Raw genomic sequence first — 26,919 nt, forward strand, 5'->3', positions numbered from 1 at the left:
TTGACTGCAAAATCTTTGTAAATTTAAATTTTATTATAAATTAAATGCGAAATCACAGCACCACCAATGTTGGGAAGTCTCCTATAAAAAACTTCTCATGTCTAAAAGATTTACTGTCGATAAACAGCACTGTTTTAATTTACTTTAGACATAAATATAAAGTCGTCTGATTTATGGTTAAAATTTATATATTTTTTCAAAGCTATCGCCCTTTACTTTTGATATCAAATAGATCAAACAAAAAATTAACATTAAATTTTCCTCTGAAAATTCATATAGCCGAAATTGTTTATGTATCGTATATAATATGAGGCATACGTGTGCTTAAAACTTAATAGGCTCAGGTAGAAAAGTTGAAAAGGTCAGTACAACCGACCCAAGGGTTTCCCTGTAATCCCAAAATCAATACATCGTCCATTATCAAAATGTTTCATCTTCGTATACAAACTTAGTGTCCCTATTTCAATATTGTAAAGTTGAAAAGTTCGAATACATAACTTTGGATCTACCAATCAGATTTGCAAAATACTTTTAAACTTTTAGAGTTAAACAGAAAACCAAACAATTACATTTATAAAGGACATCCTAAAAAAGCGTAAACGAGAAAAATCATTGAAATTACAGTACCCTTGGTGTTTCAAGTAAAACCACAGGGCACATCTAGTTCTATATAAAATACAGTTTAAAGCTACAGAAGTATGCTTCGACAATTTATCTCGGCAACATTTTAAGTGAAGAAAGCGTATAATGCACTAGTTCGGAGCGGAGATATTTTACACGCTGGTATAGCCTTAATGCTTGTGCCGCATCATTTTACGTTGAATCCTTTGAGAGAAATTACATATGTGATATTTTATCACACGTTTCCTTTGCAATATCGTAAAAGATTTTAACTGCGAATTATTCTTGTTACTGTAATAAAGTAGAACACAGATTCCATTCATGTAAATGTTATATCAAAGTTATTGATAATATTAGAACAATTTTGCAAAATATAAAAGTGTTCTTTCACATATAAAATCTCCTGATATTTGTGTACTGTAACGTGCTATGTCGAGTTCTACCTATCAGTTTCATATTTGTTTTAGAGCAGTATATTCTATCACTATATCTAAAAGAAATAGGTGATAAGAGGAAATGGATTTGACGGGGTATAGGACGCGGTCGGTTCACTATTTTGGTGCCTTCTGTGGTCTTATACAAAATTATGAAAATTTTATATTATTGTTTACGTTTGTCAAATCATCAATAGCAAATGTCAAAATGACATGATGTGACAAACCTTGGCAATCTTGCTTCCTTGATGTTGGCAGCAACTTATGGTCTCTTTCCCACATTAGAGTTTTTATCCAAAACATTTACCTTCTAAGTTTAATGACGTGAAAATATACAGCATAAAGCGTGACGTATTATAAAAAGCATTCAAAAATATGCTGTAATTGCTGAGATCTTAGGCAACAAAGAAGTGTGTGTTTACGCTTTATTATAATAGTATAGATCATTTGACCAAACAAATCACAATCGGAATAAATTCAGGTTCTATAGAACTTGTACCTTAAAATAAGATGTATATGCCTATGTTGTTCCTATTGCTATCATTCCTTTGAAAAATGAATCTCTTTCAATGCGCCCCCATACTCGGGTCTCCATTAAGTCTCAGGCAAAATCGAATATCTTTTGAATTGCGTTCATTATTTACCACTGCAGTATGCTTTGTGTACAAACGATTTCGTTGTACATGTTACCGACGAATCGGGGATACAGCACGTTTGTAATTTGCCTAGTAAAATCTTACTAATATTATAAATGCAAATGTTATGTATACAGTTTGTAACTTAAACTGCTGATCGGATCTCGATTAAATTTGGCATGGATGTAGAGATTAGCATGGAAGACCATATAGGCTACTCAATTTTGAATTTTAAATTCTACGCGAACGGAGTCGCGTGCATAAGCTAGTCTACGACAATTTCTTGGCGTCACAGGAATGATTACAATGCAGAAATTTAAACAAAATGTCGTAATGTAACATATTATTGTTAATAAACGTGTTCGATGTGCAACTTTTGGACGCAACAATTTTCCTAGGAAAATTGCAAACTAGGATAATTCACAATCGTTCGGTGACATACTACGTGCGACGATATGTACGTTTGTTTTCATGTTCATTGTCAAAACGGTGTCGTTCCATTTCAAAGGCCCGTATAGAGGTGCCCTGAGGAAAGTACGTGAAATAATAAAGAAATTTTCCCTCGACTCAAGCTCTATAGACGTATAGTATCGTTGGCTTATTAATAATTAATTTAAAGGCCCTTTTCCTTGTCTGATTTAGAACAAAGGAACCACAAATAATATTTATTATGTCAATATATATTTAATCTTGTTCTGAAATACGGTTACTATATTTATAATATTAGATCTCGTAACGTTTTTATTTTTATCTTAAAACGTAGTACATTCCTTCCAGAGATATGAAAACATTTTCATGCGAAATTTTCACAGAGATTAATTAACACATGGAATTTCAGTATTTTTACTAGACTAGTGCGTCCTCTAATTAGCATAGCGACTAGAATCAAAAGTTTGTCGCAATACTTAACTGATATTTCATCAAATGTTAAAGATGTGTAAAGTAACATAACAATTTTTCTTTCATAAATTCATAATAATACCGAAACGCCGTAAGCTTAGGTTTTTAATAATTATTGTATAAAAATATTTTTCCTGCTGTTTTCGATGCCCACGATACAGACATTGCCTAGTGTGGGCATCACTAGATCAATCGCATTTTATCCACTATTTGTATTTATCTTTTAATTGGTTATAACTTTTATTGTTAATTGTTAATCTGTTATTTTTCAATAAATTTCAATTTCAATTTCAATTTCAATTGCGTACTAATTGATTTAATATTTTTAAACGTAAATACTTACACTTAAAATAACAACAATACAATTTTAAACGCCAATAGCATAATAGTTTGGGGTACGGACTACCGATCTTGAGGTCGAGGTTTCGAATCCCGACATTCGACTATTGTCGTGAACCATATCCTAGCACAAGCCTATAGCTTAGTTGGAATGGTTAAAGGAAATATTAGTAAATTAACAAAAATCTACTGATGTTAAAAAAATAGATAAGAATAAACCTCTCTTTTCCTTTTTATGGTATGAAATGTATTAGTTATCGAATATTGTATAAAGTAAAAGAAATTGGAATTAAGATTTACAAAAATATTTTTTAAAACGTACACTGTCGTCTCGTAAGTTCACACTAATACAAATAAACTATGACACATGTTAAGTCGAAAGCATAAGTACCAAATGGACTGTTTATTCCATTGCTATTGATCTTAGAGTAATCGTAACAAGTTGCACAGCTGATCGAAAGTACTAAACCACTGGAGCAAAGAGGACAAGGTGTTTAAACGGTAGAAAAAAAATATCGCAACGATATCAAGACCGCAGCCTTATCTGGGGACGACGGCGAGACTCAACCGCGCCGTTTTTGCTTTAGAATCGTTTTTACTCAACTTGCTCTGCGGTTTACGACCTTCAGATTGAGGTACGGTTATGGTTGTACTTCAAAAACGCATTTACATTACGAACAAAATTATAATTTTATTTATTTATATTACTAGCTTTCGCCCGCGAATCCTTCCGCGTGGAATTTAAAAAAACAAAAGCGAGTAACCTACGTGTTCTTCCTGACTATCCCCTACATCAGATCTATACCAAATTTCTTTTAAGCTACAAACTCTAACAAACATCCATCCATCTAAACTTTCGCATTTATAATATTAGTAAGATGATCTTTCAGCTAGTTTACCTGTGGAGTGTCGGCACTATATGATTTTCCATACATCTATCAGCATTCATACTTGAATTCTCATTTCTTTTCTCTTACTCCTATCCTCTCCTCTCAACAAATACATTCTTACATACGATCCCATTTATATTATTAGTAACACGCTAGTAATAAATTAAAACCATTAACCGACTAACATAACCACTCTTCCCTTCTCTCTACTACTATATTCTATATTCTCTTTACTGTCTTACTTGTAATTTGTTATAATAGAGTGAGGAAACAAAGCTATAAAGCTTGATAAAAGGAACGATGATGAATCCCAGCTTATCTTTTCTCGCATTTTATATCATCGCCTCAAACGACACCCTCGGGACTGCAAGGGATGATGGATTTTCCAGCACCGTTTCCGCATCCAATTTCGGTACACGCTCAATTAAATTTTGTTTTTCTGACGGTCTGTACTTTGAGAAACGGTTTAATCAACTCACTCTTTTATCTTCCAACCAGTCATCGTACATCTAAATTGCTTAACAAAAATTGTCTTTTTTATGTCTATGTTGTTTACCATGATTATAAAGTTTTTGTGTTATAGTTGACTGTTTACTAATCTGAAAATTAACAATTAATTTAATAATAGATTAAGGGTCCGATTCAAGAGGCAGTTATTTTAAAAACCGCACACGTAGTGAGGAGGTTCCTATCTGTGCCCTGATCACTGGTTGCTTGAGTTATCGGTGACGCCGGTGATGCTCTATTGTTTACATAATATGCTTTTATATTTTTTTTTATTTTTATTAAAGTCATATAAAATATATTATGTCGTAAATAAATGAATAAAGATATATAGGATATGTAATATAATAATAATGCATTTTATCTTTAAAGTTTGAATAATGTATGTGCTTTTGATGTGGCATGACATTGATAGAAGCATTTCGTAAAATGTTCTTTTATTATAACCATAGACAATAAAAAAGTAAAATCATAAATAACATTGTCTATTAGCATTCTCTTTACATTCCCTTTAACGTTCAAAAGCCCGGCAATTCCATACAACGATTAACGGTCAAAGCGAGTGCAGCAAGCCATAAAATATTTGCGCGTAGACCCGCTTATGGAAACATCAAATGAAAAATTAATTTCCGATACTTTAACGTCGCGTTTGTTATTGCTTTCGTGAATATAAAAGTTATACTTTGTAACACATTCACTTAATGTTATTGGATTGAAAATATTGATATAAATTCTAGAAATTCATTCGATAGATACACTAAGAGCGCGCGGACACCTTTGATTAAACTATCACATAACTTTTTTTTTTATACAAAAAGGTGGCAAATAAGCAAGCGGCCACATAAGTCCGCCGAAATGGCAAAACGACCGCTGTCCATAGACATCCGCAATTGCAGATGCGTTGCCTACCCTAAATTAACGGAGGAAGAGACGCACATAAAGAGGACATTTCCCCTTCCTATGCGTCTCCTCCACCGTCAAATCCACTTTCCCATCCTCCTCTTATAAGAACAAGTTGGGACGGGAAAGGGACTAAAATTGGGCCTCCGGCACCACACTCCTCAGTCGAAACGCGGAATTGCGTCCACTTCACGTGTATCTTCTGTGTGGTCGTGGTATTACACCGGGCGAGCCGACCCATTCGTGCGAAGATGTTGAAGCGGGGTCTACCAAACTTTCCCCCCGGACAAATTGACTGTCGATTAGCTATATCGTTAATAGAATCTACAAAATATGTCAAAAATTATAGGAATTAATACGTGACAAGCACGTGACATCGAATTTTATTATCAGTAATGGCGATAGTCGAAAGTTACTTTGTATAAAGATTAACGATTGTCGATTGTTTTGCAGCCAATTCAACTGTTTAGTTGCACAACTAAAAATTGCACCTTCATATAAGATCGTAGGAATCAAAGCGTGACTAAACAGATAGTTTAGTTCCAACTTATGCTGGATTTCTGAATTTCGCCTTTATTTAAACTTACCTGGGAAACCGGCCATTGAAGTTCATGCTATTTGTTAAAACGAAAATAGTTAAAAACGCATTTCTTTTCGTTCAGAGTACAACTAATTTTTTAGAAAACGAACCCTTCACATAAGAGACGTAGATTTCAATCAGGTATTTAGGTTAGTTCTAAATAAAAACGGAAAAGTATTCCTGTCCACTCCCATTCAACCCATTGTCAATAAATACATGAGAATAGTTGATTAGAAAACGGAAACAAAAGATGGCTGAAACAAAAGCCAAGTAAAATCCTAACAAACGTGAGTAAAAGGAACACTGAATGTTACATACATCAACAATGAAACTTGTATTCGATACTGATTTAACGAATATTTATAACATGAAAATTATAGTTTTTGCTCATAAAAGTTTCAGTGGAACGTCGGCCAGTGGCAGCTTGTGTAATGTAAATTACATACGCCTTCTCGCCACAACAGTTTCCTATCGTTAAACTATAACGACAAAACAATCTGCTATAGGTATTCAGTATTTATGAAACAAACTTTGAAATTTCAGTAATATTACTCATTAATAAATGTACAGTCACAAACTCAAGTCAAGTTTATAACTGTATTTTCATCGTAAAATGACATACTATGGTTAGAAAATCCTTGACCAAATTAAACTTTCACTGTCAGCTAACTAAGGCAAATATACCAACAAGAAACTACTTATTCATCAATTAATGTAACACACGGTAATCTAATTTAAAACAAAAGAAAGTGCTAACAAAGTTAGCTTTCTAACCAATACAGCACGGTACAGTCGTGAACAGAGAACTTAATTTAGACACGGCACAAACGTAAAGTGGCTAGCCACTAGTGTTTTATAGGTTCCATTCCGAGAGTAAGCAGAATGTAATTTAATTCCACTAAGTCGGTTCTACTTCATCTTTAGATTTACAGCTGGTCACTCTGGTTAATAAAATATTACTTTAAAAGCGCCTTTTAATAGGCTAAACTCTATAACACTTGCAGATCTTACTATCTATAAGCGTAAACACGCTCTTCTTAGTTGCCTCAGATATCAGCAATTACAGCATATTTTTGAACAATTCTTTTTTTAATAAAAAGCCCTACACTTGCGTCACGCTTTAGACTATATATTTTAACGCCATTAAATTCAGGGGTTAAATATTTTGGATAAAGACCCTAATGTGGGAAAGAGACCATATGTTGCTGCCAACATCAAGGAAAAATGTAAACAATAAAATAAATTTTTCATAATTTCATGCGAACGAAGTCGCACGGGAACAACCAGTCATTAATATGTGCATAAAACGCAATAATTTTACTTTAAACCATCAATAGTTTAAAGTATTTGAAAGGTTAAATCCACCTAATAAATTCAAATCACGTACACCAATGAAACGAGCAAAGTTGATGTTAGGAAAACTTTGGTGTGAAAATAGAATTTTCCCGTTTTATTAGCTAATTTAATCACATATAATGTCTATCAAATTGTCGTACTTTTGTCTTGCGCTCAGACACCCGCCATTTGCCGACGACGCGTCTAATTGATCCCATCACGAGCGTAATTCAGTGCAGTATCCTTAATTAATTATTTATAGTTTCGAAATGGTTTCCCAAATTTATTCATCCTCCATCCATCACCACTGAATTTTATTTATCTCTTTGTGTACGATTAGCTTTTGCTCGCGTCTCCGCGGGAAAATAAAGAATATGTCATGTTATTCACTGATAACGTAGCTTTTTAATGGTGTAAGAATTTTTTAAATCGACCCACTAGTCTTTGAGTTATTTCAATAAATACAAAAACGTAAATTAGTATAGAAGTATAAAGAATGGTTTGAAAAAAGGAACATTTTTAAACTCTACGTTTAAAGAAAAAGGCATAAGTGAAATTCTGTTGCATCGACCTTTTGATACAACTTTAACGCCTTTGATAAAATTCCTAATTGTTAGTTGACTAAATGATAACAGTTTTGGAAGTTAGATCATCATAATCCTAATTTGGTTGCTTTATTTAATTGAACTATAATTAATTTTGCATCCTCTACGATAACCAATTCGATTCGTGTGAATTAGTGCACTAGTCCAATTATACAGACCTCGTGAATTGATAACCAATGATTTAATTATAAAACCCCACAAATACACTAAATTCAATGTATTATCAATCATTAAAATAATGATTATACAACACTGACCTTTATATTCATACGATTATCTTTACATATAATAACATTGGAGCGTCTGTTCAAAACAAATATTCCAGGTTTCGGGAAGATGATGTTTTTGCGTTGCTGATAACGAAAATAACATTTAAAAATGTTTTGTCTGTCTGTCTGTCCGCAAGCCGAGCTTGTTTCGGGTAATCTTCGAAACGGTTGAGCCGATTTCGACCGGACATACACTGAAGGGTAGCATACATAGACAGGCATATCATAGGCTATTTTATTTTAAATTCCGAGCTGTCAAAATGGCGTAATAGGTGGTCCAAATTTGCGCTAACGAAGTTTGCGGGCGACAGCTCGTGTGGAAATATAATTAGCAACTCCAAAGATTATTTGGTATCATATGGGCCTCAGCTTTTTTAAAACGTTTTCTTTCTTTCAATTCATTTAAAACTTCAGAAATACTAAAGTTGTTTTATGTGTACTCACGACGGTAGTAAGATAAATTTCAAAGGTTAAATTTATTCAGTAAACAAATTCAGCTTACTTGGCACTCTATCACAAGGAATGGTGCTTTGTGACAACTTTATGTTTGAAATTTAAGTATAGGGCAAGAAAACGTTTACAAATAAACTTTTTCTGGATATGTTTTTATTTAATCTTCATCTCTGTGTTTATAAATTAACTAAGCATATAAACTGACGACATTATATAGAATGAGAGATACACATGATTACTTAATGACCTCTTCTGCAAACTTTGGTATTTACAGTTACTTAAGTTTACGTAGTAACGTTTGAGCAAACCACTATCTTTTACCCGCGACTCCGTCCACGTGTAATTTAAAAATAATAATAAAGAAATGAAAAAACATAGCCTATGTTACTCACAGATAAATCACCTTTCTAACGGTGAAAGAATTTTTAAAATCGGCCCAGTAGTTTTTGAGCCTATTCATTACAATCAAACAAAGTTTTCTTCTTTATAATATTAGAATAGATAAAATACAATAATTGATAAAAAAAAACAATTAGTCAACGTATCGAAGTTAAAAGATGAATTTCTTGAACCATTTACGATCATCGATCAGCAATATGCTCATTATCTTTGCCAAAATATATATACCCATTCCTTTCATTCTCGTTGATAAAAGTGAGACAACAATATGTTTTCTTATCTGTAATTAGACAATAGAAACTTATTGTTATCGAACGCCCACATACGTTCGAATGTTTACTGTCAAATGCTCACAGGAAGTGCTATTGCCGCCTTCATGGTCCTATTTACCTTTTTATCGCTCCCTGTTTTGTTCCCTTGGCATGTAATTGCATTGTCGTGTTAATTTTGTTGTAATGTTAGTTGAATATTTAAACCGCATTATCGATGTAATTACTTGATACATAATAAATTAATTTCACACATAAGTATAATTGTTAACTCTGTTTCTGTCACCACGTATATGATTTAGCACTAGCTGTTGCACGCGTCTTTAGCTGCGTGAAATTAAAGAAAACTAAAAATGTGTTGTATGTTACTCACTGATAACATAGCTTTTTAATAGGGGAAGAATTTTTTAAATTGACCCTTTAGTTTTTGAGTTATTTTAATACTTACAAAAATACAAAACACTTATGTTTAAAGTATTAGTATAGACTACAGTTTAATATGTATTGAATAATGCATAATTTAAATATGTGGAAACAGTTCTAAGATAGCCTTGGTTATATATAATTAGGTTAATTTATCTCCCATAAATAATTTCACGCATAAAAGTACTAAACCAACTGTAGTGATGACATTATGTTTACTATCGAGGTTTTGTATTTGGTTCATAAGGCCTGAATACAGAATAAAATAAATTACCCCACCATTTTTTGATTACAAAATTAAATTAAGAAATAATAAAAACATAGCCTGTCTCTCAGTGATTAAAGCTATGCTAGCTTTTTAATGGTGAAAGAGTTTTTGAAATCGGCCCAGTAGTTTTTAAGTTATTTCAATACATACAAAAATACAAATCTTTCCTCTTTACAATATAGATTGAGTCATTAACAATGTAAAATATATTTTATAATCGCTGACAAATAAATTCAATTGAAATCACATTCATTCCACTGCAGCGTCCACGCCTCCATTATTTTAGAGCGGGCCATAAATTTACTGTCTTTGAATAATATTATTTACGATACAATCCTTCGTGTATGCTTAGAGCTCATGCCTTTGACTAAGCTATCGCCCAACTGTTGTGCGATTGTCGATTGTTTCCCAGCCAATTCAACTGTTTAGTCGCTTAATAAAAATAAAGTAGTGTGCGCACCTTCATATAAACTTAGAATCAAAGCGCGACAGAACAGTTGTACGATAGTTTAGTCAAAGGTGTGCGCGTTTGAAAGTTTTCAATGAAGCCAAACTAACTAACGTATACTATAATTTGTCATGTTAGTAGTCAGTATAAGTGGGCAAATTTAATCTTATTAATGTTATAAATACGAAAGTTTATATGGATGTTCGTTAGAGTTTCTACGGCTGAACAGATTTGAATTAAATTTGAAATAGATGTAGAGCATAGTCAGAGAGAACACATAGGCTACTAATTTCTTTTCTAATTCCACGCGAACATAGTCGCGGGCGAAAGCTAGTTATTTTAAGACTTTATAGTGTAAATTGCTGGACGGATATCGATGAAATTTGGCATAGATGTAGAGGATAGTCTGGAAGAACACATAGGTTACTTACTTTTGATTTTTAATTTTCTACAGACGTATTCACCGGCAAAAGATTGTTCGAAATATGTATCTCGTTCCTTACAGAAATCTGTTTTTACGTGGCATCAAATCGGTCATCGTCTTGAATGATAGGCGAAGGATCGTTGGGCAAATAAAATGTAGTGTCAATAAATAATGCAGCGCGTGACGTGGACCGGACTATCCTAAATAAACAATCGCATTTTTTGTATGTAATGTTATCATAATAATCGTGTTTATATTTACGATATCTGTTTAAATATTTACCTGATGCATCTACAAACATTTATTATCGTCTTTAAATCGATTATGATATATCGATTATAATAGGTAGTGTAAAAACTTTGACTACAGACATATACAGACGAATTAAGATCCTCCTCCTTTTAGAAGTCGGTTAAAAAGTAGTGGAACAGTAGAGCCTCTTAAATTATTATTCTAGACTACCTATATCTGTCTAGCGTAGGTGTAGAGCTGGATTAGTAAATTACGAATAGTAAACATAACTGTTTAATTTGGAATCAATATTTTAAAACATGTTTTGCTTTTATAATGTTGAAATTGACGTTGTGTTTATCTATACTAATAATATTAAGTTTGTATTTTTGTATGTATCGAAATAACTCAAAAACTACTAGGCCGATTTCATAAATTATTTCATCATTAAAAAGCTACGTTTTCAGTGAGTAACATAGGCTATGTTTTTTAAATTTACATAGGCGAAGTTGCAATAAATAGTAAACCTAGAAAATAGTTGTTTTTTAGACTTATCTAGATATACATTTTGTATACCTTGGTTTCCACTACGGACTTTTTTATCGTCATCTAGCATTGTCACTGTATAAACAGAGTCAGATTTGAAATAACAAACATTATTAATCTACCAAAAACTAAACTACCGAAAATCATTATGAAAATTGTTAGCGATTGATGTTTTAAATTATTTCTGTTAATCTCAAGCAATACTAGTACCGGTTTTACCATTACAAATTGATTAATTTCCCACACAGCTCCGTACAACCCGGGAGACGTTTTTTCATCAACTAATTTCGTTAAACACAAGTCATCGTAAGCGTCGAGTAAAACAAATATTGGTTGAGTGCAACGAGAGCGAATGGAGCGTTTCGGATCACTGATCACAGAGGGAGCGCGATCACACCTTTTTTGTTTTATTAAAACCTCTCCATACTAACGGATACGCGTAAAAAAACAAACGAAAGTGTGCTACAACAAAATGTATATAGTTGTAACAATATAATTTGACTAGCTATTCTCGTGCGGCTTCATCCGCATGAAATTATAAAAACTTTATTTTATTGTTTACATTTGTCAAATTATTAAAAGCTAATGTCAAAATGACATGACATGACAAACCTTTGCAATCTTTCTTTCTTGATAGCAGCAACTTTCTCACATTAGGGTTTTTATCTAAAATATTTACCCCCTAAGTTTAATGGTGTGAAAATATATAGCCTAAAGCGCGACGTAAGTGTAGAGCTTTTATTAAAAAAAGAATTATTCAAAAATATGCTGTAATTCCTGACATCTTAGGCAACAAAGAAGTGTGTGTTTACGGTTTATTATAATAGTATAGATTTTAACACAATTTAAGTTATTTAATTCTAACAATAATAATTATGTTACCGGATGTGTCCCTCACTTATATTTCTATTAATATGTAACAAAAGCCTTATTACGAATTCGCTTTGTAACTGCACCGTTAGCAGCCGCGGTATTACTGCACAAATAAAACATGACGTGCTCAATAATTCACTCGGGACCTATAATCGTCCCGATCCGTACATTCCCCTTACATTCCCGATGCCGTAGCCTATAATTATGGTACTAATATTCGCTTTGAGGGCCTGTAAGGCCGTAGGTAAACTAGGCAATTACCACTACGCCCACGGACCGTTCCCACGGGATGGTCGAATTGTTGACTTATATTCAGACGTGTCGAAGCTTGCGGCTATTCTCTTCCTTTTATTGCATTAGACTCGCCGTTGGATATTATCGCGTACCTTTCTCAAACTCGATTCTAACTCTTATGTTACTAACCATTGCTGCTATAGTACGCTGGCGTGTTAACAGATTTAGTTCCGAACGAGCGATGGTCGAAGATTTAAGAAAGCGGGCGGTCCGTGTCGTGTTACAGGCTGTGTATTAGTTTTGTTTGTTCGAGGCACCGCGTGAGAATCGTTCGAGTTGTATAGGCGTGACATTGAGAGCTTTTTGTCATCATTTCTTTTCGTTTTGTTAGGCCAATGTCAAGAGTTCCAGTGTAGTGTAGTGACAGAGTCATTATACACTGAGATTGTGCTTTAGCCCGAGTGCTTACAATAGCTTAATTACATATAACTAAATTAGATTGTTAGTAGGTAAATATTAAATCCAGTAATATCAGCTCTAAAAATGGAAACATCATTTACTAAAAATAATCAGCGCATTTAATTATTACTTGCCTTAATATATCTTCTTACCAATTTAAGACTTAATTCCAGTCTCCCATCCGTTTTCAAATAACAGATAAGGAGTTAAGAAAGGTCATTCAAGTCTGCACAAATATGTTTCGATAAACATCCTGTGTATGAGTAGCTTAAGATACCGTCGACAAAAAAGCTAGACAACTGGGGAAATACACATGGGAAGACAACAGTGTTACCATAAATTAAAATCCAAAATCTCTATGCCACTTTCCCTACTGCCATAACTATCTGTTAAAAAAGATCATAAATTGGGTCACGCCCCATTGTTTTTAAATCTAAGCCCTATATTTAAACACAATGGGGCGGGTTCCCCAAAGTTTCTTTTTCGTACTTTTAATTTTACGTTTTTTTTATATTTACTGTTAAAAATAGAACGAGTAAGTTGTGGCAGTGTATTTTAGTATGTAATTGCTATAATTTTAATAATTATCAATATAAACATAGTTGAACATTTGTAAAGGGGTTGTAATGTTCATAACAAGAGAAAAAGAATCATTCACTTAGAGCGTGCGCACAACTCAAACTAAACTATCGCACAACTGTTTGATCTCGCTTTGATTCCTATGAGATTATATGGAGGTGTGCACACTACACGAATTTTAGTGCCAAATTGGAAATTGTACGGTAACTATCCAAGGTAATATGTGATGGAAATATCGGATTTAGTTCCCTTATCTAACAGTGACGTCATTCTTCAGCTATCCGAGCCTCTATCAGCCAGTGGTGGGACAGGCCCTTAATTGTGCAACTTAACTGTTGCATTGGCTATGAAACAATTGACAATCACACAATAATTGTACAATAGTTTAGTCAAAGTTCTGCGGACGCTCTTATAATGTAATGAAATCCTGTAACAAATCTCTGTAATGTCTCCTGAGAAATGAAATTTACAAAATCTACCAAATGTATGTAATAAATCGTTGAAACTGCTTAATTTTCCAAAAGCCGAATTGATTGCCTGCAGGGATCATTAAAATTACATTAAGTTTACCGCTACGTATACTGCATCGGAATGCGCTGAACATCATATAGTTTTGATTACATTATCGATAAATATTAATGAATTTGATTAAACTTTTATATTATATATAACCTTACTTTCTATTCCACGCTTCAAAGACCGTGATGGTCTAGCAAACGCGAAGTGAGAGTTCGACCGTTTGATGTTTTCATTGCACGGTAAATGGTTTTTAAGAAATATTGATTTAAATAATTTTTGTCATAAACAATAACAAAAAAAAAACTTAAAATTTGAACATAGATTGTAAGGAGGATCGGGATATTTCGGAAAAAATGGATGGATTATTATGGATTGTTAAAACGCGCACACCTTTGAGCAAATTATCGCACAACTGTGTAGTCGCGCTTTGATTCCTAGCTTATATGGAGGTGCGCACACAACCCGATTTTTAGCTATGCAACTAAACAGTTGATTGTTGCTGCGAAACACTCGACAATCGCATAGCTAATGTGCGATAGTTTAGGCAAAGGTGTCCGCCCGCTCTTACATAGTTAAGAAGACAGTGGCAATTGACAAGTAAAAGAGATCAATTTAGAGTAAGAAACCTGGTATGCCGACCCTTACAATCAAATACAGGGAGATGATGGTGATGATGTTTTTTCATAAAGAAATGTAACAACAATACTCTCATTCGATATGACGTACACGAGTCGATTCATTGAGAACAAATACGATTCTCATAAAGGCATAAACACACTATTGTTTTGTGTGTATCATGTCCAGTTTACACAACAAGATAATTGAGATTCTTATGAGAATTAAGATTTTCACATTCAAAGAGAAAGGATTTTAAAAGACGAAATAATAAACAATTCTTATTCCCGGCTACAGGACACATCGTAGAGCAGAGACATCCGAATGACAAATGGGAGAGTGGTCCTATACACTACCAAGCTAGTTACCGATTAGGCCAAATGGACCAGCTGACTAAAGTATTATGTGGTCCTCCGGTATTTTGTGCATTATGCCGAATGTTCACATCTCACATAAAAGCAACGAAAGAAAAACTTTCAATCTCATATATTTCTCTAACCTAAAACAAAACATGTCTATACTATTGTAATAAAGCGTTAACACACTTTTTTGTTGCCTAAGATGTCAGCAATTACAGCATATTTTTGAATAATTCTTTCTTGAATAAAAAGCCCTACACTACGATAGGCCTTAGGCTATATATTTTAACGCTATTTAACTTAGGGGGTACATAAATTGGAACAAAACTTTATGTGGGAAAGGGACCATAAACTACAAGTTGCCAGCATTAATGAAGGAAGGTTATTAAGGTAATGCTAAATTTGACAAAAGTAAATAATCAAATAAAGTTTTTATAATTTCATGCGGATAAAGCCGCATGTTTTATAATAAAACAATTTTGAAGTCACCAGTAACTCAAGATACCTTTTTCAATATATAGCGACTATATATACAAAATAAAATGCTCGAATCTTTGAGAAAACTCTTTGAAAAGGTTGTATTCAGTACAAATAAATATTTTATTTGGAATACGCTACAGAGGTTGTGGAAAATATTTATCTACCGTATCATGTCTGTTAGAAAAATATTTTACGATACAAAGCACCAATAACTTTTTGCTCAAACTCTTTATAAATTCAAAAGGTTTCACGGACATTTATTTCTGGAGAACAGCAATCATACATATGGGCACAGTTTCATTAGCACATACGGTATGAGACTTCTCATCCACGCATGCTCTAGCGCCCGCATGCGATAACCGTTTCCATCAGGCCGTAGGGTCTGCATGCGTTTGACATTATTCCTTTCTTTTCCTTACACCATATTGCATCAACCGAGTTCCCGCACGAAGCTAGCTTTATATCGTCCGATAATTTCTATTAGTCCGAGGATTCACCACATATTACTCTACATCTATGCCGAATTTCATCCAAATCAGTCCAGCCGCTTAGGCTACAAACACATTTATAATATTAGTAAGATAATTCAAAATTTAAACCTATAATCTATAAGTAAATGCGTGTTATGTATGATAGTACGGTAAACAAAAAAAGCGTATTCATGTAAGGAATTACAGCTCTTATGTCATTTATGTAAGGTATGAATTCATTCTTATTGGAATCCTAGATGATATTGTTTGAACCGTCTCCTGCATAATACATTTTTATTGCTTGTTTGCGTTCAGCAGTTACATATATTTTACATATTTTGTTGACGGTACCACCCTAAATGCTGCAATATACATATTTATTGAGGTTCGGTTATTGGTTTTGGTAATAAATATCAATAAAGTGGTCCAAGAGATTATTTTTGTCACCATTACTTCTGTATAATGCTTTATTACTGTGTGATTTTATTTTAATTTTAAGTAAAGAAACACTTAAGTAATTCCAGAGTCTGCTTTTAATTTAAGCAAAAACTGAAATTATTTTACATTAAATTTTCAGACAATATGAATGGATTATTTGAAAGAGTATATGCATATGGAGGATAAGAAAAAGGTGAATTCAGATATCACATAGATGTGGTTTTAATACATGGAAGATTATAAACTCTGCCGACCCTCCTTAGGGAAAAGGGTTGATGTTGATCGCTAGAGAGTTTACATTACGCATAACTTGCAAAAGTACAACTGCTTCCAGATGACTAATGATCGATGTTATCGCCTTCATTTATTTAAGAAATAACTATGTCTCTTATCATATTTGACTTCGATAAGCATTTCTATAAACCGATTGTTCATAGTATGCGTCAATGCTTATTATTATTACAGCTCGAGTTAAATATCTTTACCAATTCTTGTCTCGCAAAAGATGATTCATATAAAAACAAAAGTAGGTATTGTTTATTGATGTAGAGAAAATGACGACGACAATCTAATTCATGGATTCACAAAGTGAATGTAAGGTCCATAGAAGACTCAGAGAATCTCTGGTAATGTCTGTGAAAATAATAGGTCAATCACAAGACAATTATCGTTCATGTTAAATCACACGCATACACACGCGTCAAATTAATACAAACATTAGTTCTTGAATGGTTGCGTGATCTACGCGTCTTTCCCACGACACGGCATTATCACGGAATGATAAATCTATTACATACAAAGCGGTATGTTTAAATTATAGACAATTTGGTTTTACAAACGGACAAAGCAAAGTTCAAGAAGTTTAAAAGTTACGCCGCCAGTTTCTAATAGCAAAATGTGAGAGAAAAAAAGTAATCAAGCCAGAACTTGGCGTGCGTCAAGAAAGTTCGGTACAAATTAAAAATTCGTCTAGAAAAACTTTATATCATACGAAGTCATTAATGAAGGACATTTCTTTTTAGTTAGCCTTTGCGTAGAATACGAAAGAGGATGTAAAAAGGTGAAGTCATTTAAATATCTGGTCGCTTTCATATTCCAGATGGCCATTAACTCATTTACCACCTTATAAAAATGTAGGAAGAATAGCTGATGATTCCTTTGTTTTGGGATATCACAATCGAGTTTTGACCAAATCGATCCGTTTAATTTTACGGCTTGTCTTCTTGCTTCTGTAATACATGTACAACCACTTACGAGTCTGTAATAATAAGAACGTTCAAAGATAAAAGTTAAATAACAATGTCTACTAAAGCAGCGCGCGCACTTTTGACTAAACTATCGAACAACTATTTAGTCTATAATTCTTATGAACTTATATGGAGGTGCGCATACTACTCGATTATTAGTTGTGCAACTAAACAGGTTAGGAAAGAATCGACAATCGCACAATGATTGTGCGATTGTTTTGTCAAAGTTGTGCGCGCGCTCTAAATGGCTTTCATATTATACTTATTAGCACGGACCTCTGGTATCTTAGTATGGGCAGTTCGCACTCCGTACCTCACCTTTTGTTGGCAAGAATGATTGATGAGACTTATTGTATAGGTCGTTTATTTTGAAAAATGGTCTGTTATGGTTGCCCATTTGATTGAACGTCATTTGGGTCAGGTACTGTAGAGCACCGGCTAACAATGTAATTTGCCAGGTTGCTTTTTAAATAGCTTTTACTAACTTCATTATATCTTTAGAATACAGTTTTTATATTCATTAATGATATTGTGAATGCATCAAACAAAGAAAGAAGACTTTTTTTTAAATAATTTAAAAAATAAACGATAAATGTTACACTACATATTTCAATTATGTTTTTTTCTTATTCGACCAGTGGAAACATTGTTTAAATCGTAATGCTAATGTTTACATGAATGGACGGATGTTTGCTCGAAGAAATTTGGCATAGATGTAGAGGGTAGTCTGGAAGAACACATAGGCTACTTACTTTCGTTTTATTTAATTTCCATGCGGACCAAGTTGCGGGCGAAAGCTAGTACTCAATAAAGGACGTAGATATATCAAACAATTGTTTAAAAAAAATCTTCTAAGTCAATAAACGTAAGGTTAACCACTCTTAACCTACATTAGTCCTAAAAGCATGTATTTAAAAAGTCAACGAAATATTTCCACACATTAATAACGGAAAAAGGGCATAATAATAATAGTACGAAGTTTTTGTACGCGGGCAATAATTTTTAAGGAATTCAACGTGAGGTCGTCACATGTCGGGTCACAAGTTTTCCTTCGTATATTTTATATGCAAATGTCTATGTCAGATTCCTTGTTACTGCTCCCATGTTACTATATTATTCGCACCGTTAGAATTCCACAATTGTAGAAGAACGTTTATACGTTAAATAGAAACGAAATAAAATATTTTCCGAACTGTATGTTTAAGAACTTTCTTGAAAATATAATTCCTAGTACTTATATAATTTAATAACCACTATTCATAATTCATTGCTCTTTTTTCTTATAAATCTCTATTTTTTTAATAATATGTCAACAATGCTGTTACGCTGTTCCTGTACAAAGAATAAGATATTTAGCTTAAACAAAATTACTTCTCCCCGTATGCATATTACGATAAAAGCTTATCAAATTTGCACAACCTTATGCTTACTAAGATGATTTGATAAGCGAATGTTGGTAATATTATGAATATTTTAGCAAAATTTAAAACTCCACACAACAGCGTCCGGGAGTTCGCGAATGTAAACCGACTTTAAGCATATTCAGTAGAATGTTTTGCCGAAAATATGGGAAATTTCGTGTTAATGGCAAAGTGGGTGGCGGGTGATTGTTTGGGGGTGCAATAAGTGGCTTAAACGTGAATGTAACGTTGGGAGATATAGCTAGTACAGTACAGTCAAGTGCATAAATTTACAATTATTAACGAAATGAAATTAAAACTTATTAATCTTACAAATATTATAAATGTTTAGATGGAGGGATGGATGGATGGATGTTAGAAATTGTAGCCCTAACTGCTAAACGGATTTCAATGAAATTCGGCATAGATGTAGAGGATAGGAAGAACACATAGGCATACTTTTGTTTTTTTAATTCCATCCGGGCGGAATCACGCCCGAAAGTAGTTTTATAAATGTAAACATGTTTATCGAGCTGAGTGTACACTGCGGTGCATTATCATGCATCCACAAATGGATTGCTGTAACGGCCCCGTTTTATGAATCGCTTTCCTGTTGTTAGCGAGAACTTTAAGACTGTTATTTACTTAATTAGCTAACGTTAAACTAGACTACGTATTTTAGAACCCTAATGTTCAAGAAACCCTATTAAATGCAAATGGTTATATTTGTGGTTCGCTTAAAATGTAATGTAGTTTCACGGTTATGCTTTTTAATTAATAGATGTTTCTAGTTCATATTTGAGAGGTTTAAATAAATTTTAATTAACGAAAGTACGTTCTGTAAAATGCTAGAGGGCGTTTCAAACTTGCTCGTATTAAAACCGCTAAAATTTCGTAATGCGCTTTTAGGTGCGAACATATCCATTTAGCGGAAAAGCTTTGCTGTGGTAAAAATCATTATGAACAAGAGTGTATTTTAACAATCGTCTTATATTAATATTGTAGACTGACAACTGTGTTAAATAAATTGCTCGGTACTGGAAAGAAATATTTTGGACCAAAACGCTTAAACCGTATATGTTTTTTTCTTCCTAACAAATGTAATCCATTCCGATGAAATTTGTATTTAGTATGCCCCATAGTCAAATATTGAACTAATGATGCTTTCGGTGAATTAAGACGATAGCGATGCTTACTGGATAGTAAACAGAACAAAAAACATACCTATAAATTGTACTAGCTGTTGCATGGGACTTCGCCCCCGAGAAATTAAAAAAAAGAGGCTTATGTTACTCACAAATAAATTACCTTTCTAACGGTGTAAGAATTTTTGAAATCGGCTCAGTAGTTTTTGAGTTATTTCAATTAATACAAAAATACAAATATTTACTCTTTACTATATTAGTATAGACAATGCTGTAGCGATTCACTGATACCGATAACGTCGTATCATATTAGTTCATTAATGCGAGGAGAATCGGATTATACTAGCAAGAAAAACATCCATCCATGTATCCATCCAAACATTCGCAAACATAAGATATACGTTTTAAAACAACAAAAACATTTTTTTTATATCATAAGGTGGCAAACGAGCAAGCGGCCACCCAATTCCGCAAAAATGGCGAAGTGACCGCTGCCTATAAACATTCGCAATAGCGGATGCGCTGCCTACCCTTGATCGACGGAGGAGACGCACATAAAGAGGACATATCCCCTTCCTATGCGTCTCCTGCACCATCAAATCCACGTACTCTTCTCATGCTTTCCTAATAACAAAAAGGGTGGGAAGGATAAGTTACTAAAGTTGGGCCTCCGGCACCACACTCATCAGACGAAACGCAGAATTGCTCCCACTTCATAAATAAAAACATAAAATATTATTCCTACTTGATTTTAAGTATTGGCCTATATTTTAAATGGATCAATTTCGATAAAAGTTCAGATGGCTTGTAATATTATTAAAATCAATCGTACTACTTTATGTTATTATTAAAAACAAACCTCAGGTCAGGCAGTCTGCCAAAATCCCGGCCTGCAACTACGACGCATAATTTTTTACATGGAAATGAATATATTTTAAAAACGGCTTGCGAGCTTCGTAAATATGCTTTTATGTCCAATGACTGGTTTCATCTAAGGATTTTTTTATATAGATTATTCCTTGTATCAAAACGTTGAAATTTATACAAAATACTAGAATAAGGTCTAGTTAATATTTAGTTTTAGAGAAATACGATCTTTACAAATAAAGAAATATATGAAAAAATATTAAGACATTACGAATTATCCACTGATAAGATATAATTAGCTGTTCTGAAGTCAAGAGTAATCATAGACGTATAATAATAGATAGGCGAATGTTCCGAAGTGACAAGTTTTACTTCGTTTCGACTTAAACGCGCCTATTGATTGTTAGATAATTCGACACAAATGACTTCCTTTAAAATATAGACGGACGGCCATATTAACAATGCTTGTAAGTTACTTTAAAACACACAAACTGAACTCCAATGAGACAACGCAAATAAATCAAACATTATTCCGTGGTGACGACTAGAAAAACTCTGAGCCTCTTGGCGACTGACCGCCCGAGCCACTCCTTGCCATGTATTTTATAAAACTACCCCGACTATTCCTTCGTTTCCGAATATTTTCCTAACAATATTGTTGTTTTAAATAAAGATGAATGTATTGATAAATAGCACAGATTAATAAATAACTTTTAAGAATACAGAATATACAAAATAGTTAAAAAGCTAACAAGTAAGAAACTGAGAAAACAGTTAACCTCAGAAATGATATCAAATGAGCGACGAATTACTTCTAGTTATTACAAACCTTTTAAATATAAAGATTTTAGTTGCAATCCTATGCTTATCTACCTCGTGCACTGCGGTGTAGTAAATCGTGACACCAAAAAGCAATCTAATTTTAAATTGTTTTTTCTATAACCTCTTGCATTTTTTATACGGAACTCCTCGACAGTTTAATTGTGGTGTGTATTTACGCAGTCTGCATTGTTTGTTGAAAGGTTGATTGACTGGGACATAATTACGGCCCTTGTTTGCTGAAACGTCAGGAATATAAGGTTGATGTGTTTTTACCCGCCGTTGTTAATGAAACACTTCGAATATTCAGTATAATTGGTAATAATTTATTTTAAAAATTAGTTTTAAATTAATTCTCCTTGTTGATGGACAAAGGTTATTAGAAATTCTATACTAATATAATAAAGCTTAAACACACTTCTTTGTGGCGCAGGATATGAGCAATCAGAGCATATTTTTGAATAATTGTTTCTTTAATAAAAATCCCTACACTTACTTCACGCTTTAGGCTACAAATTTTGACGCTTTTAAACTTAAAGGGGAAATAAATTGGATAAAAACCATAGGCTAAAAACTGCCAACATTAAGGAAGCAAATTTGCCAAGGTGTGTCACCATGTCCTGTCATTTAGACATTTGAAATTGAGTATTTGACAAATGCAAAAAATAAAAATAAAGTTTTTATAATTTCATGTGGATGAAGCCGCACGGGAACAGCTAGTATTTTATATTTTGTAAAATTAAATGCCTTTTCGTCCTAGTCATCTTAAGAACTTTCCTCCTAATATCCTTTCATTATGAATCAACATTTGTGCACGACGTATTTTTAAAGAAAACAAAAATAACCTTATATAACCTTATTTAACGTTTCCTAAACAAACCTAATATGTCCCTTCATCACAAATAATCAGGATACGGAAAAAACTTGGGTCACCGCTTTATTGAACGAATTTCCGCACAAAATCACCTATTTTTACCAACAATAATTGTGCTATATTACTTCGACTTGACAAAGGAATCACCTTTTTACAATTTTAATAAGATATCTCATAATTATTTTCTTATCGATATTAATTAACTAGTTTTGATAAAAGTGTTTCTTTAAATAAAAATATTTTTTTTTACAGTTAAACTAGAGCAAAAATGGGTTAAAATCCTGAGGACATAAAAAATAAAAATACACTAGTAAAAAGTCTACGCTTTATAGTTTACGTTAGCAAGAAGTTGCGAAATCAAAGAATACGCTTTGCAATCAATTGCACCTCGAATGTTAAAAAATGGACTACAGATGGACAAAGTTAACCTCGTAAAGAAAGTAACAGTATCAAATTTAGCATCCTCTTGTGCAGACGGAAAAGAAAATTGTTGCTTTCATTTCTCACTTCGATTGGCGATATGCGGACCTGCCGTGTACTGAATACGAATTCTACAAAATATGTTACCCGTATGTTCGTAAAATGTCGCTTACACTGACTCTAACGGCACACGCACGAGTCACACTTTCTTATACCCGTGACACTTTTAAAATTTATAAAACCGTCTAGAATTCGTTATTTCTTATTTCACTTCGAATTCCTTGAGTTTATTACATCTCTGACTTCATTCGTGCGGAGGATGACGATGATGACGTATTTTCCTGGAGGAAACATTTATTTTTGTTTGAATATTATTATTGAGATTAACAAACATAAATATACAATCATTATTCGCGTTGATTTAATTCAAACATAACTGAGATTTTCTCAAATCGGTTATGTTTCATTATGAGAAGATATTTAAGAACAATAACGCTTCAGCGATTTTGAGACAGACAGCCTGTCTGTTTCGGAATCTGACAAAGGCAAATGCTCTTTGGATGAATAACTTTATTATTAAAATGTTTTTCCAGTAGTTATAAACACAACTATACAATAAAGTCATATACAGTTATGTTTTAAAAGCTAAAAAAATATTAAAGAACATAGAAAATGTTGAGAATATGCTTACGTTACGAACATATACGTAGACGTAGACACATGTTTTCGACCAGAGATTATAATTTTTTTTTAGAGTAGGCATAGTTAACACTTCTCTTAAGACATTTTTCACATATTCTTCACTAAAGCTATCTGTTGAAACCACATCTAAATATTTTTAATTGTCAATCATTCATTAAATAATATTAATATATTTTTGACACTGTTTTTTTGTAACAAAAGATGGAGCTTATTACAATTTTGTAAAATGTCAATATAAAGACAAGAGATGGCGTCCTAAACTTGACAACTGATATATTACCTGTCAGAGAAATTACCGGTGAAAAAATATTATTCATTATGCCTAGTCCACATATATCTTAAATGTCTGTGTTTTCGACACTGTTAAACAGAAATGTAGGATACCTTCTGCTTATTTAAGTGAATGGTGCATATTCCGCCTCTGCCGACTGAGAGATTCAATTTCCTTTGAGTACTATTATTGTTTGGCAATATGTTTGCAACGGAACATTGGTGAATGTACAAATATCCTAGCAAATGTACCGATATGAAATTGGGCAAATATTTCTTATAATTTTCTTGGGGGGATTATACAAAAGTTATTTTGGAAATATTGCTTTAGTTGCTATAAGGCAATTTCGTAATATGTGAGGTTTTAACATTGTTCTAACGTATTTTCCTTTCTATTTCGTATTATCTGTGCTTGTATTTAAAAGCGTGTTGTTTTAATTTTTTTTTTAATTTAATAGGAACACATATCCGTGGTATTGATTCCTTGTTATATCGCATTACCTCGTTCCAGAATTTAAATATGGCTTTGAGATTTTTTTTAAATCTTTTTAATTTCAGATGCGGTGCAGCGTTTCGTGGAATTGCCGACGTATACCGAGGTGAACCCGGGTGAAGACGCGCTGCTCAAGTGCCGGATATCCGACAAGAAGGGAGTCTGCTCCTGGCAGAAGGATAACAAGGTACTAAATTCATGTCTCAGATGAACTCAGAAAAATTAAACTCGGTAAATTTTTCAAGAATTATCTGACATTTTCGTACTAAGTTATATTTGTAACTAGTTGTTGCTTGCGACTTAGTCGTAATGTTGTATTTAAATATTCAGATAACATTGATAAAACAGTTTGTTTTTTATTTAGTGTTTTTTTAAACAATTGGTGAAATTAATTTATTAGACACTAGCTGTTGCTCACAATTTCGGTCCTATAAAAAAAATCTTTATTTCACGCGGCCGAAGTTGCGAACAAGAACTAGTACACAATAACTTGCAGGATTAATAAGAGCTTAATATTGAAATATTTTCCAATTCCACTGCCGTTACATTTGTACACATGCCTCTGTTTTTACAACAATAATGACAGATAACTCAATATTTTAAACATGTGTTTCGAAATTCGAACACTGGCTGCAAATAAAATACGAGTAGTAAAATGTTTAAAAACATTTGTTTTAAAAATAAAACAACAGAACAAAACAACCGCTTCTAAAAGCGATAGAAACATTTCGGACACACGGCACTGACATTAATCTCCCTACTCCCTAGACATGACTTCAACTGAATTCGACCCCATATAAAAGCTGGGAGCTGTTTTTTTTTACTAACATTACTTTTAGATTCCTCTAAATGTGGTTTTATATTGAAAAGATAACACTCATTGGTCCTTTGGGGGCTTTAGTGATAAAATTAGAGTAAAATTTTATCAAGTTATCTGGTCCGTTGATTTTAGATATTATTTTCATTACAAAAAACAGTCTAATAAGCATAGGATTCCTTTTTATTATGATATAAAATGTACACATATTTATAGGCATAGGATTTTCTTTAAAAAAATCATTTAATTTGATAAGAAAATAAAACACTCAGTGCCATCAAAAAGTCTGTGGGAACGTGAATAAAAGGTTACTTACGTGAAAGCGCTTCTGAATGATTTGGTACCGCAAAAGTGCAGTTTTTTATAAAGAACCAAAGGTAGAGGAACGACTGACCGTTTATGACCGGGGAAGTGGTCGATTGACGTGCAATTTTTCAAATAGCCGACGGCTATAAAAGGAAACTGAGGCACTGCCTGTACGAGTAACTCATTTGCAATACTCTCATCTGTACCTTTTGTTTTAGCATCGATGTACATTTTAGCGCTCACTAGTCTACTATTCTGGTTATATTGACCTATTTTGTTCCATGATTAAAGGAAGCGTTTGAATTTAAGCGTAGAGAAGAGGACTATGCATCACAGTCGAGTATAGGGTTTACAATATTTCATTATTGTTGAAAACCACAGGATTATTCCCAACCGTCTCCCCGTTCTGTCCCCTCGTGATTATAAATAGTTTCATCCGTCCCACCTTTTAGTCTTACTATTACCCAATAAGGTGACAGATGGAACCGTTATGAAATATAATAAGTTCCAACCGTCCCCTCGTCGCAAAAGGTGGGACGCATGAAACTTTTTATTCATCATCTGTCTCCACGTGGGAATTTATTTGGAACGTCAATAAAAATCATTACAAATGTATTCTTTATCAATGATGCTTTACAAAAATTTTTTTCAGTATCGATTTGAAAACAAAACATTACAGTTTTGCCTTTTTTTTTGTAACTTGGGACAATTAATTTACTTGAACATTTTAATTTAGGCAACATTATAGCGAGTATGAAATGTTCATTGCATTTATTACAACACTATATGTGTTGATGGCTACAAAGATAAAAGAAGACCAAAGAAAGTATATGCTTAAAAAGGAACTCACTTACGACAGCTGATAGAAATGTATTCTCATGTTAATTGTAACATTTATTTATTATATCATATAGAACAAATTAAGATCGAAATGGTAATCATTATAACTTAAAATATGCCTTTTACCCCTTGAGTTACGTCGAAAAAGCCTATTTTGTTACTTGACTTTAATCGTGCGGTTAAACAAAAGTCGTGTTACCGCGGCGAAAGTTTCTGTTGT

The 26,919-nt window shown here is 33.1% G+C and overlaps 1 protein-coding gene across 2 annotated transcripts in view; it reads left to right on the forward strand.

Moving 5' to 3' along the window:
• Positions 1–26,919, forward strand: part of LOC106108645 (hemicentin-2-like) — a 64,237-nt gene that overhangs the window by 7,791 nt on the left and 29,527 nt on the right. For both annotated transcript variants that reach the window (XM_013289899.1, XM_013289900.1), the window contains exon 2: positions 24,802–24,923. In XM_013289899.1, the coding sequence (XP_013145353.1) occupies positions 24,802–24,923 (122 nt within the window). The remainder of the gene's footprint in view (positions 1–24,801; positions 24,924–26,919) is intronic.

This window comes from Papilio polytes, unplaced genomic scaffold, assembly GCF_000836215.1.
Source record: "Papilio polytes unplaced genomic scaffold, Ppol_1.0 DF821511.1, whole genome shotgun sequence".
Classification (NCBI taxonomy): Eukaryota; Metazoa; Arthropoda; class Insecta; order Lepidoptera; family Papilionidae; genus Papilio; species Papilio polytes.